Source organism: Notechis scutatus, chromosome 3 (genome assembly GCF_049901735.1).
Source record: "Notechis scutatus isolate UNSWTSFEM ecotype Mainland chromosome 3, rNotScu1.2, whole genome shotgun sequence".
NCBI classification, from domain to species: domain Eukaryota; kingdom Metazoa; phylum Chordata; class Lepidosauria; order Squamata; family Elapidae; genus Notechis; species Notechis scutatus.
Window position 1 is genome coordinate 54,257,210 of NC_142011.1, and position 13,213 is coordinate 54,270,422.

Consider the following 13,213-nt stretch of genomic DNA (forward strand, 5'->3'; position numbering starts at 1 on the left):
TGGGGCGGGGGGAGTGGAAGGTTTCGTCATGCCGGACGCCCCCGCCGGCTGCCGCGTTTGGCTGCGGCGCGGCTGCGGGGCCCTGGCCCACCTGGCAGCTTGGGGGATGACCGTGTTTCTGCTGCTGCTTTCCAGGCCTGGCACTAGTGAGTGACACCCCTGCTTCCGGTTACTCCCAGTACCGGCTGATCTCGCTTTGGACTCTTTCCTTGAAAGCGGCAGGTCGTCCCTTTCCCCCCACAAAAAGGCTGTTCTTTTCTGGCGCCCCTGGGTTGTCCTGGGGTAGCCTCTCCGTACTTGGGTCGCTCCTGAGGCAATTGGTTCGGAACCTTAACGATAGGGCAGCGGGAGAGCCCGCCTAATAATCGCGGCTTGTCTTTAACTTTTATGTATTCACATATGAGCTTAAGAGTTAAGCAGTAAATGTCAGGCTGGCAGATAGCGTCACATTGGCGGGACGAGCCAAAATCAGGAAAATATATAAATATTTAAATACCAAAGCAGTGGGGGAAGAATTGCACACGGTAAGCGAGAGAGTTACAAAGGGTGATGGATAAACCAGGAAGCTTTTAACAATGGAAAAAAACCTGTGAAAATCTGTCTTGACTCTACACCATCACGGAAGCAAGAAGCTTTTTTGTGAACATCACTGCACGTTCGTGGTTTTTTCTTCTTTTTCTTCTCCAGGTGCTGCCTTTTGGGTTCATCTATATTTGCTTTACGCTTTGGTGAGAAAGTGTAGACTGTATTAAACTGCAGTGTATCAAAATAGCTGATGAGCAGAGATAATTCTCTATAGCTTAGCTTATGAAATATGACTTCTCTTGCCCCATTGTATCTGGAGATGGAGAAGGAAGCCTTTTTAAACATTTGTAGGATGTTGCTATTTTAATATAAAGATAAGAGAAATGGTAATAAAACAATCTTGGGCATCTGCAGAGAGGTAAAAAAGATATCTGATTAATGTACGGTTCCTTAGTCTACATTATTTAGAGGAAATACTGGTTAAATAAGCTTTAATTTTTCCCCATGTTAACTACCTAGAATTATGGTACCGTACAGCATTTTTGGGGTATAGGTTAATACTGATGCTCTTGGACTCTGAACTAGGAAAATGGAGGTGTGAGATTATTCCTGTGAGTGGTAGGTAATGTTAAGTATTAACATGGAAAATAAATATTACAGGACAATTGTCTTACATTAAATGATTTTGATTGCCTACTTGTCTCATAGTAATGGAATCATATGGTGCTTTGGTGACAGCTAGATTATGTTTGGGAGTTATGAGAGTTGAAAGGCAAGATAGAATCAGGTTGAATTTAATGGATGGTTGACCATTTAGATTACTTACTATTCCAAGAGAGTGAGAGCTGGGAATCATTTAAAAAGTTCATCCAAAGCAAGAATGGTAAAGAACAAACATGTTAATAGTTTTATGATACTGTACAAGTTACTGGTTTGTAATTTAGTGTCTTGTGTGGCTGCAATTCTCATTTCTAGCAATTTAATTGTATTCAAAACCAAAGGTTTTATTGCAAAATTACTTCATTTGAACCAAACCTTAACTTTCTCCAAATTGGAACCATACATTTTTGGCTATGTATGTGATTTAAAGAACTTTTAAACCTGTGTTTGCAACATGCAATATGACAATAGATATGTGTCATGCCCTTGGTAGAGTTGGACTCCCCTGAGGGAGAGGAGGAACAGCCAACAGGGAATGGAGGTGTGGCTCTGGAGGTTGTGGAGGAGGGGAAGGGCAGAGGCCGGCTGGACAGTCTGAGGAAGAACCAGGCCCATCCCCTATGCACCCTAGGACACACAGGGAGGAACAGAGAAGGAAACAACTTGGCTTATGAGAGAGGAAGTGGCCATGATCCCCCTCATTAGTTGCAGCTGGGGAGAATACTATATAAGAAAGACGTTACAACACAGCGTTGCCAGAAGTAAAGTGTATTTTATTTTGGGCTGAAGTTACCTTGGCGTCCTTCCAACAGACTGTGCCTTGTTATCTCCTTGAAGTTGGTAATTACTTTTCCTGGTCCGTTGTGGAATTTCCTTCATTGTTTTGGGTTTTTTATTTCACATCTATCTGTTCATTAAGTTCAGACTGTATTGCTTTCTTTTAAAGACTATTTTTGAATAAGTTTTATCTCCAACTGAGAATTGTTGAACAGTGGGGCCAAATTGGAGGCATTAAAGGACATTTATTTACGTTTTGGATTTTATTACATTTGTGTTACACTCTGGGTCATCATAATATGTATATCAAAGTTAGCTAATGACAACTTGGACTACTTCAAATGTCATATCTTCTTAGGTAAAAAGCTCTAGGGAAAGCGCAAGCTACACTGATTTGCCCATGCTATGTGCCATGTGTCTTTCTTGGCATGCTAGATACATGGTTTCATGTCCCAGGCAGTACTTTCATGTCCCCAAAGTTTCTGGGACAAGCAGTTCAACCCTACAAAGGCTTCCATGCAAAGTTAATTTATTGGATTTTATTAGGCATCCTCAAAGTATAACTCACAGTTATGTTGAGATTCATCTAATGTCCAATCTTTGCCTCAATAGTTGCCTCAATAGTGTGAAAAGATGGTTATCTTCATCCCATAGCATTATAGCAAATGAAATCTCCCATTCGATGCTGGGTCCAGGTAAGAAAACCCAAAAAACTCGCCCAGCCTCACCAGAGATCAAGTTAGTGACCAATCAGGATTGCAGATGTGACCATGTGACATGAACTACATCTCCCATGAGGTATTAACTACATTTCCCATGAAGCATTCCCTTAAGGGGGCAGCTCTCATTCCTAAATTAAGTATATACTGTCTAACCAGCACACATGGGCTAATAAGAAATCAAGTATAGAGCCTAAATAAATGTTATATGCAGAAACTACGGTATGTGCAAACTGACATATAAGGCCATATAATGCTTGTTCCGCTTATTATAGGTGGTACCACTTCATCAACTTTGGCTGATTTTGAAAAACAGGATTAGATGACAACTAGGGTAATAAGTTAGAGCCATAGGGAAGACTGTAAAGGGACAACAATTCTTAAAGGTGGCAATCATAAACTATATACTAATGCTAAGAAAATAAATATGGACTTATGCATATAAGTTACTAGTTGTCCAGATCCATCACAACAACATAGTGGCATCTTTTTTTTTAATGGCTATTTTTAGTTTCAAGAGCAAACTAGGATAGGTTTTTGTGCAGGAGGAAATGAGCAGCACTTGATTTCTGTTGAGAGTGTGTTCATGCCATTATAAAATTGAATTTTGGAACCTAATAAATGACTTTGGTTTAAGCACATATCTATCAATTCTATTTTGTTTCTGTCTAAAATTAGATAACCAAGAAACGGGTTTTATATTTGTTTTCAAGTGTGCCAGGCACAGACTGTGCTCAAAATTTTGTATAATATCCATCTTAAATCTGTTTCATTATCTGCAGATCCCTAGAAATTACAATTGCTTTTTATGAGGTATTCTTAAGTTCTTTCAGTTTAGAATGGTGTTTATCTGTTGAAATAACTGCTGGAAAAAAAGTTTTATTTTAAAACTTGACAGCTCTCGAGTATATAACGGATATTTCTCATTTTGGAATCCAACAGCATCAGTGGATTTTATACAACAGACATTACAGTTCTGTGGTTGCTGGATTGTTTCTGTTTCTTTTATGTGTAGAACCACTTGTGTATGAAAGCTTTCTTATATTTATAATAATACCGGTAGGCATGATTCAATCAGAGTTGAGCACTTTTAAGTGGAACAGATTTCCATTAGGTTTTAACCTCCTTAATGTATTTCTGCTGAAATCAACAGGGCTGGTATGTTCAGCGTATTTCAGAGCCAGTTTAAGATTTGGGGACCGTGGAAGCGGGGAAGAGACAATATAGAAGCAGTACAGCAGTGTTTCTTTTTGTGAAATGCCATTAAAGTCAGCAGCCCAGTAAAGGGAAAGGCATGGGAAAGCTCAGAAGACTACCATAGGATTTTGCGATTCTAATTTTGTTGAATGAAAAATATTAATTCATTTGATTACTTCAGATACTGAATATTGTGGCAAAGCTCAGTTGTGTCCATGCCTCTGTACATAGCTCTATCGTGAAGTCTGTGAATTTCTATTAAGTTTAATTTCTAAGTTTCTCATGGAATATTCCTCCCTGTATTTCAATATACCCATACAAAAGAATTAAAACTTGCTCTGGAGATTTGGTGAACAGTTGAGTTAGTACATTGTATTTCTTGAGGAGCAAATGATACAGTATTTTCAATATGGAGATTTCTCCCCTATGCTTCTGAATTGCTGTATCTTCCTTCTAGGCTGATTCAGTTCTCCTAAATCTGATTTTTGTTAAAGTGATCATTATAGATTATTTGCTGTTGTTGTTGTTATGGAGAGATCCATATGACAATGCTACGTAGTCCAAAATCTCTTCCCCCCTACCCCAGCTGACAGATTCATGGCCATCTCCAATGGTTGTTGCAACTTAATGTCTACAATTTATCTACCAAAACTGGATATGGCACAACCCTACCATTTTAAGAGTGGAAACACAGTGGCCTGAGTTTTGAACTGTACATTTGTACTTTATTATTATTAAGTCTAAATGTACTGCATTATGTATAGTTCAAGGTTCACACAGGCTTCTCTCTCCCCACTACAAAAAAAAGAAAGACAATCCAGGACCGAACCAGATGTGTGAAATAACCAGACAGATTCCTTCACTTCATTGTTCCACCTCTTGCAATCGTCTGCTTCTCCAGACACTGGTATCAAAAATTGCTGAGCACTGTTGTATAACCTAGAAATTTTAGTCGACTTAGAAGGGTTGCCCCAAAACACGAAACTTGAAGAATCTTCAAGAAAACCCATTAAGATTAAATGTGTCCAGTGTCTCTGGGATGTATTCATCGGAAGTTGGGAAAACAGGACGGGTGTTCAATGAAATGCCTCTAGTCTTGAACCTAGCCATTATATTTGCCCTGCAATTCTGTGTTTTGTTTGAAAAGTACTGCTTTTTCAATTGATAGAGGATTTGGAACAGAGCTGTAGTTCCTTCCCACCCCCCGGTAATTCCCTGCACAAATTGAAAATACTGTATATTCTGTTGTTACGAAAGGGGCATTTTGGAAAAGGTAACACCAGAAAATCTCTTAAATTCCCTGAAATACTTATCCCTACTAAAAGAAAGATGCCCCAACCTTGTAGCTGCTGTGAGATACTATCTTTTGTGATCTGACCCAAAATAGTGGATCCTAGATGATGAGAGGTAGGTTGACTTAAAAAGACTAAAAGCAAGTTTGGTGTAGTGATTAAGGCAGCAGGCTAGAAACCTGGAGACTGGGAGTTCTAGGCTCATCTTAGGCACAAAGCCAGCTAGGTGACCTTGGACTAGTCATTCCCCCTCAGCCCTAGGAAGCAGGCAATGGCTAAGCCCTTTTGAAATCTTGCCAAGAAACCTGGAGGGATTTATCCAAGCATTAGCCAGGAGTCAGTATTATACTGACTTGAGAGTGTGACTGTGTGCACATGCCTAAATGATGGATGAAGATGACTGAAACCAACTTGACAAGGAGAAGGGACTTGGAGGTCTGCACATTTTTATTCGCTTATTCCCATACTCTGCTTTCCTTGGCATGAAGAATAACTAAGCATATATTAAAGAACATTGAATGCCTAACATTAACTTGTCCCTGGCTATTGTGAAGGCAGCCTACCCCCTTTCCTTGTTCTTTGTCAAAAGCCATGGTTATTGATCTTTGCCAGACAAATCGGGGGGATCAGTGAATCGTTTGGAAGCAAGGTTTGGGGCCTACCCTACTAGAGTTGGCCACTAGAGCCGAATGAAGGAATACATGTCCTATCAGCCTAGACCACTGATTCTTAAAGTCATTCACTGATAGGAAGAAATCAGTGCTATTCAACTCTGCCCAAAATTCTCTCATGCTTCAGTTGCCCGCCTGTGTATGATGGGAATAAAAAGAGAAGAAGGGGAAGAAAATTTGGAGGCCGCCTGCTTTCCTTCTTCAGGTGAAGCCTGCTGAATAGGTGTCAAGAGCTTCCTGCTCTGAGTTTTGGCTCAAGAGTATCAAATATGTTCAGTAGTCTTCAAGGCTGAAGCTTCCTATGGCAGGTGTACCACAGAAGGCACATAAAACCTATGCAACACAGCTTCAGAAGCCGGGGCAACCATATTTCTAGAGGGCTTCAGGAAGACCAGTAGAAATATGCATAAATGTAATGGGCTTGGAAGAGTAAACTTGAAGACCTGGAGGAAGAGACACGGCCAGGACACCAGTCAGACAAAATAAACTTGAATCTGAAGCAGAAATGCAATTTGAGAAAGCATCTCAAATGACCCTCCCTAGTTTCTTTTGCAGATAAAGGGAAGGAGAGGGAGCCACATTAGCTTCTGTTAGTATAACCTTTATAAAAGAGGTATTAAGATTCATAGCTTGGGTTTTTTAGTCTGGTCTACCTTGAAGGGTGGACCCCTCCCTTAGCACCCAAGCACAGGGAGGCTGTCTCACACGTAAAAGAGGAGCAGGGCCTTGATCACACAGTCACAGTTGCTATCTTGATCCTCCCCCTTCCCCCTCCCTCCCTGGCTATGAATGCCCCAGGTTAATTGGGATAACAAGGTTACTTTACAGTTCTGCTTGCTATGCCTCAAGTTATAATAAGGCTTATAAATGATGAAGAGAGGGTGCGAAGTCTTATATGCTCTTTTCTTATGCTGTGTTTTGTCTACATTCCTTCATATTTCTTAGTCATAGACAACAATGTGTAACACTTTTGGCCTGGTTGGCCCAACAGCAAAAGGATGATGACGGGCAACTGGATAGCACCTGCTTGGATTCACACATCTGATGTGTATTTAGTGTACTAAGTTTTTTTTTGTCTGATGTGTATGTATATTAACCCTTAGGGTGTGGCTGCAGAATTATTATTTATCCCTTTTATTATTTTTACTTCCCCCTTTTATTGGTTGTACCTTTTACTACTATTATTATATTCCGTTGTGCAAGTTCACCGAGTACTTCTGTACCGGACACAAATTCCTTGTGTGTCTTAACCACACTTGGTCAAATAAATAAAATAAAAGTAAAGTTTTAGAACAATTGGCTGATTGCATAATCAGAGTCAATGGTGGAAATTCAGGAAAGGGGGATTGTCCGGGCCCTTAGTACATCCAGTACTTTCTCCCCCAAGTATAAAAATAGTACATAACATGGTAGACATATTAAAATGGCCTTGCATTTTAGCTGCTTACTGCTTACTGCTTTAGCAAAATACGAGACCTGGGAATTGTGGTAGCCAATAGTTCTTGCAGGTATGTATATTTGGAAAATGTACCAGCTGTGCCACTTCTACAACAGCATGCACAAAATAAGGGTTGGATTTGTAAATTATTATCGGAACCGATTGTTGCCTAAATTAGATAACTCTTCTGACTAAGACAAAATTGGATGTAAGTGGGGGTGGGGTGGGGTGGGATGGTCAGGAAGCAATATAGAGTTGACATACATAATCCTAGTGCTCAATATGTCCTATTACTGATGCAGTGGCTTGATTGGCAGATGTTTTTGCCATCAGCCTATTGACGTGCAAAAGAGGGAGGATAGCAAAGCTGGAAGATTGAAGTAATTGCCTTGCATACTGTGCACTGTGCATGTAAAATCAGGAGATCCCATTTGGGAGACACAATAGAGGCAGGAATAGGGATTGGCAATGAGGGTGGAACATTTTTTGCTGGTTTTCTGTTGCCTAAAGGATGGGCGAATAAGACTTAACCTAGCAGTAGGAAAAAGGTCTGGGTGAAGACTTAATAAATTTAGAGAGCTTGAAGAAATTGTGGGAAAACATTAAATGCAATATAGTTAAAACCTAAAAACAGTAACGTCTTTTCTAGATAAAGGAATCATCTTTTTTCCCCTCTTATTTCAGAGGAACAGTGTCAAATACTCTGTGTGCAGGTGTTGAATATGAGGGTGTATTTATTAAAAGGCTGCTGCATGTAAAGAGATTTGTATGAAAGAAAAAAACATAAAGATTTGAGAGCTAACAACTCCATGCTATGTGAATTATGGTTTCATTTTTCAGCTCTCTAGTGCTCCAAATTCTGTTTCCTTTATTAAAAATAAATATATAAAATATTTGTGGAGCAAATCTTGAAAATGTTTAAGACAGGGTTTGCTAAAAGGCTAAAAAAAAAAAAGGACTATTTAGAGGGGAATGGATTATCTTGTTAGAGAGTGGAAATGCTGCATTATGCTTGGATTCTTTTATTCTTCCCAAGCTGTCTTAGATCCTGCAATGTAGACTACCATCCTCTCTGTCCTTGCTAAAATGTTGGAAACACTGAAAGACAATGTTGTAAATGTTACAATTGGAACAAGTCACACTTCCTGAAATCAGGAAGCATATACAGGTAGTTTACATATAGAGCGTTTTGAGAAAGCCAGAGAAGTCAGGCTGAGAATTGTAACTAAACCTTAGCATATTTTCCTTGCATCATTTTAGCACTGGCAACTGTTGGCTGTATGTTCACAGGCTGATATCCAGAACCTTCCATAGTCAAGATACAAAGATGTCCCTCACTTGTTTGACTGCAGTCACAACTTTACAATACATGTATTTATATACTTGATTTTATATCTCTCCCACTTGGCACATGATTGAGATAAGCAAACATCAATAAATCATAAAAAAAAACAAAGTATAAAGTATAAAACCATCAGAAACAGCAACATAGAAACGCATAAGATCAGACTTCCTCTGTTACGGTCTCCTGGCATCAAATTGGCTGATGAAGTCAGGTTTATTTTTAGATTGCTTTGCCAAAGCTGAATAGACTTCCTTTTTTTCTCTTCCAGGTTTATTTTCCTGGCATCCGGTGTTCATGTCAATTGCAGTAAGTTGTTCTCTTCTTATTCGATATATCCCAGGATTGTTCATTTTTCCTGGCTTTATTTGTGAGAAAATGAGCATAAATGCTAAGGCTGCATTTACAGGTTGCCTTTTAAAGAGAGAGAGGCAGAAAGTCCTTTTGTCCTTCTTTTGCAGATGTCAGTAGTCGTTCAACACGTACACCTCTCTCTATATATGTGTGCTTTCATTCAGGCAAGTACTGTATTCTAGGCACCTGTTGAATAATACTTGAGCCATCCAACAAGAACAGTACAGTCATAATGGGTGTGGTTTGCCTGAAGAATCTTTAAACGTTTTCTGTCCTATAAAAATTGTGCATTCAGCTGCTGAAGCAGAAGGTTTTTTTGTTTTTTTTAAAGAAAGCTTTGCAGTTTCTTTCTATCATTTCAAATCCTTTCTCTTTAAAATTCAACATTTTAAATTATGCATGTCTTCCCCCTAGATTACACCCCCCCCTTCCCAGTTAACCATTTGGGGAATATTTGTGTTAATTCTAAGTCGTTAAAATTAAATCCAGTAGTGCTCCTGGCTCTGCCTGGCTTTTGCCCAGCACACTTTTCCAAGCCCAAAGGTCACCTTTGAAGCCCAAAATACAGGTAGTCCTTTACTTACGACCACAATTGAGCCCAACGTTTCTGTTGCTCAGTGAGACATCTGTTCAGTGAGTTTTGCCCCTTTTTATGACCTTTCTTGCCACCGTTGTTAAAGTGAATCACTGCAGCTGTTAAGTTGGTAACATGGTTGTTAAGTGAATCTGGCTTCCTCATTGACATTGTTAGGCGGAAGGTCTCAAAAGGTGATCCAGAGGTGGTATTCAGCAGGTTCTGACCAGTTCTTAAGAACCAGTAGCGGAAATTTTGATAAGTTCAGAGGACCGGCAAATACCACTTCTGACTGGAGATTTTACAGTATTCTTCCCCCTGCCATGCCCACCAAGCCATGCCCACAGAACCTGTAGTAAAAAAAATGTGAATTCCCACCACTGAGGTGATCACATGTCCCCAAGACACTGCAACCATCATTAATATGAGTCAGTTGCCCAGCAACCAAATTGTGATCATGTGACCATGGGGATGCTGGTCTTTTTTTTTTTTTTTTTAAATAAGAAGAGTTTTATTTTTATAACAAAAACAAAAAATAAAACCAACTTTCAGTTATACAGTGTGTCGACTGGGAACATATATCTTGTGCACATATTAATATTTGTATACATTTCTTACCAAGTTTACATTCACATTATAGCCTATTCAGCATTATCTATCGTTATATATCGTTATAACAATATCATTTAATTTCTTACTTTATTTTCCAACCATTTATAAAATAAATCCCAAATCATATAATACTCCATTTCTTCTTCTTCTCCAATTGCCAATGTTAATCTACTCATTTCGCTGCAGTGGTCTTAAGTGTGAAAAACATCAAAAAAGTCACTTTTTTCAGTGCTGTTGTATGTTCTAATGGCCACTAAACGAACTGTTGTAAATTGAGGACTACCTGTACATGCATGTCTGATTAAGGTGTAAACCAGGGATGGGATTCTACCAGTTCGCACCTATTCTCTAGAACCGATTGTTAACATTCTAAGCAGTTCGGAGAACCGGTTGTTAGAAGAAATTACCGGCCTAATCCTGTAAGGAAGGCAGGAAGGAAACATTCTGGTGTTGCTTACAGAAACTGCCTCTCTGTTAACCCTTATTACGTTCTTGGCAGGACTAGACCTCCTGTCTCAGGAACTTCTCTGGAGTTTTTTTCTCCTCCTTTGCTGGTACTTTGCTTGTGTGGAGTGACCATTCTAAGTTACAATGGCACTGAAAAAAGTGACTTATGACCATTTTTCACACTTATGACTGTTGCAGCATCTCCACAGTCATGAAAGGCCAGGCAAGGAGATGCATGCCTCAATGTGAGTGATATTGAGTTGGCCATGCCCAGCCAATAACATGACCACCAAGCCACGTCCACCCAGTCACATGACCACCAAGCCACACCCACCAACTAAGCCACGGCCACAGAACTGGTTGTTAAAAAATTTGAAGCCCTCCGCTGGTGTAAACTGCAGATCATGAGGGGTGTGTGATTTGGGGCAGGGGAGAAAAAGGGAAGGGTGATATTTCTGCTTTCTCTTCTTTCTGCTTGCATGCTAGGAGGGCTGCCAAAGTGGCAATGACAGCGTAGAACAGCACAGAAGGAATGCTTAAAGATCAGCCTTTATTCCATTCTCTCCAGTTTTTGCAGATGCTCATTAAGTGAGTTTGCTGAGTACCATCCCCAGACTAAACAGTCAGTGGCCAGTGCTTGTCTCACAATAAGCAAGGACAGACCTGATTAAGTGCTTGCATAGGAGATGACCAGGAAATCCCAGCATTGTACATTAGGTTAGGAATTTTTCATTAAGAAATCAGGAAAAATGTTTTGGTCTGATAGTAGCAGGCTCGAAACCGGTTCTACTCTGGGTGGCTTTGGGCCGGTCACAATCTCTCATCTTAACTCACCTCACAGAGTTATGGTTGTAAGGAAAATAAGAAGAGGGGGGAATATTAGTACGTTTGCCACTCTGAATTATTCATAAAATCAATAAAAGCAAGATTAAAAAAATCTTTAAAAAAAAGCAAACCATTTGATAGAAGTGCCCAGAGAACTAAATAGACACGTCTATGAAATCACTAGGAGTAGAACCTGACTTGAAGTAAACACACCTCTTAATCTTCATGTGAATAGTATTTCTCTCTCTCTCGTGTCAGTTCAGATCAGTCAACTGATTTTTAAGTGCTTTTCTATTATATGTATCACCTTATCATTTACTGCATATTGAAAACCTGCACCAGGAGAGGTTGGGCTGAACCTGTCCATTATCTGTGTGTGAGGAATCTACTAGGAGCTGAACCTTGGGGGACAATTATTACTTTCCCAAAAGTTGCAAATGGAATGAAGGTGTAGGGCAGTGATGGCTAACCTTTTCGGCACCGAGTGCCCAAAGCACCTGCACGTCCCTAAAATGCAATCCCTTGCGCATCCCTTGTGCATGTGTGTACGTCCCCCATGAATGCACGTATGTCCCCTGTGCATGCGCCCCCCCCATATGCATCCTGCCCCCCATGCATTCGTGGCAGAAGTCCGAAGACCAGCTGGCGTGCCTATGTGATGGAGCTGAGCTGGGGCGATGGCTCGCAAGACCATAGACAGCACTTCTGGCATGCGTGCGATAGGTTTGCCATCACGGGTGTAGGGTATTTTAAAAAACAAACCACTTAAAGAGGCAAAATGTATATTTTTTTACCTCAGTTGTTACTTTAGGAGTAGCCTTGTTATTAATGGGTTCCTATGTTCTCAGTTCTGCCTCTGCCTGACGGAAGCCCTCCTGATCTTCTCTCCAGAGGCCTCTCTTTTCTTCTGCTCCCACAAAGCCAAAGTGCAGCTGCACTGGATTGCACAAATGTTGGCCCTCGTGGCTGCCACCTTGGGCTTGGTCTTCATTATCTCCAGCAAGAACCGGAGCGAACTCCCACACTTCATCTCCTGGCACAGCATCCTGGGTCTTGTGACTATATTGGCCACCTGTGGGCAAGTCCTGTGTGGATTGGGCCTGCTCTTTCCACAACTGCTAAGGATTTCATTAGCGGCTCAGCTCTGGAGATGCCACACTGTGTACGGACTGATAGTTTACTTGCTGGCCACTTCTACTGTAGTACTGGGCATTTGTTCTGACTGGTTTCAGGCCCAAATCAAAGGCATAGCTTGGTACTTGTGCCTGGGATTGATCTTCTGTCCAGCCCTCGTAATTATGAACCAGATTTCTAGAACTTGTTTGTCAAAGAAGAGACAGTATGTTTGAGGTGTGATCTCCGCTCAGGAATCAACATTTCAACACTATAAACATTTCAAACACTATCGATATTATTTATGTGTTCTCTTTTTATCATGATCTTTATTACATTCCTGTTTAATTATTCTATGCATCCTGCTGCTTTTGTTCCATAGGTTGGTTGGGTGTAGACATGCTAGAGGGAAATTACGAGTTAGAATTCAGCAGATCTTCAGAGCACCCAGACAAGGGATTATTTTCCTAACACACAGCAATGCGTGTATCCTATTATACTGGAAATGTTAACATACTTTCTTTTTAAAAAACATTTTATTAAAGTTTATTGCAAGATAGAAATACAAAAAGAAACAAAAGTTAGAAAGGAAAAAGAAGAAAGGTACAAAGAGAAAGGAAAAAAAAGTGAATTCAGGCATTGTTAAGTGTAGGAGAATACAAAAAAA

At 40.2% G+C, this 13,213-nt stretch overlaps 1 protein-coding gene across 1 annotated transcript; it reads left to right on the top strand.

Moving 5' to 3' along the window:
• Positions 1-15: 15 nt before the first annotated feature.
• On the top strand, positions 16-12,892 carry CYB561D1 (cytochrome b561 family member D1). The gene is made up of 3 exons (XM_026677900.2): positions 16-146; positions 8,893-8,930; positions 12,282-12,892. The coding sequence occupies exons 1-3, from the start codon at positions 29-31 to the stop codon at positions 12,780-12,782; spliced, it is 657 nt and encodes a 218-aa protein (XP_026533685.1). The 5' UTR covers positions 16-28; the 3' UTR covers positions 12,783-12,892.
• The last annotated feature ends 321 nt before the right edge of the window (positions 12,893-13,213 follow it).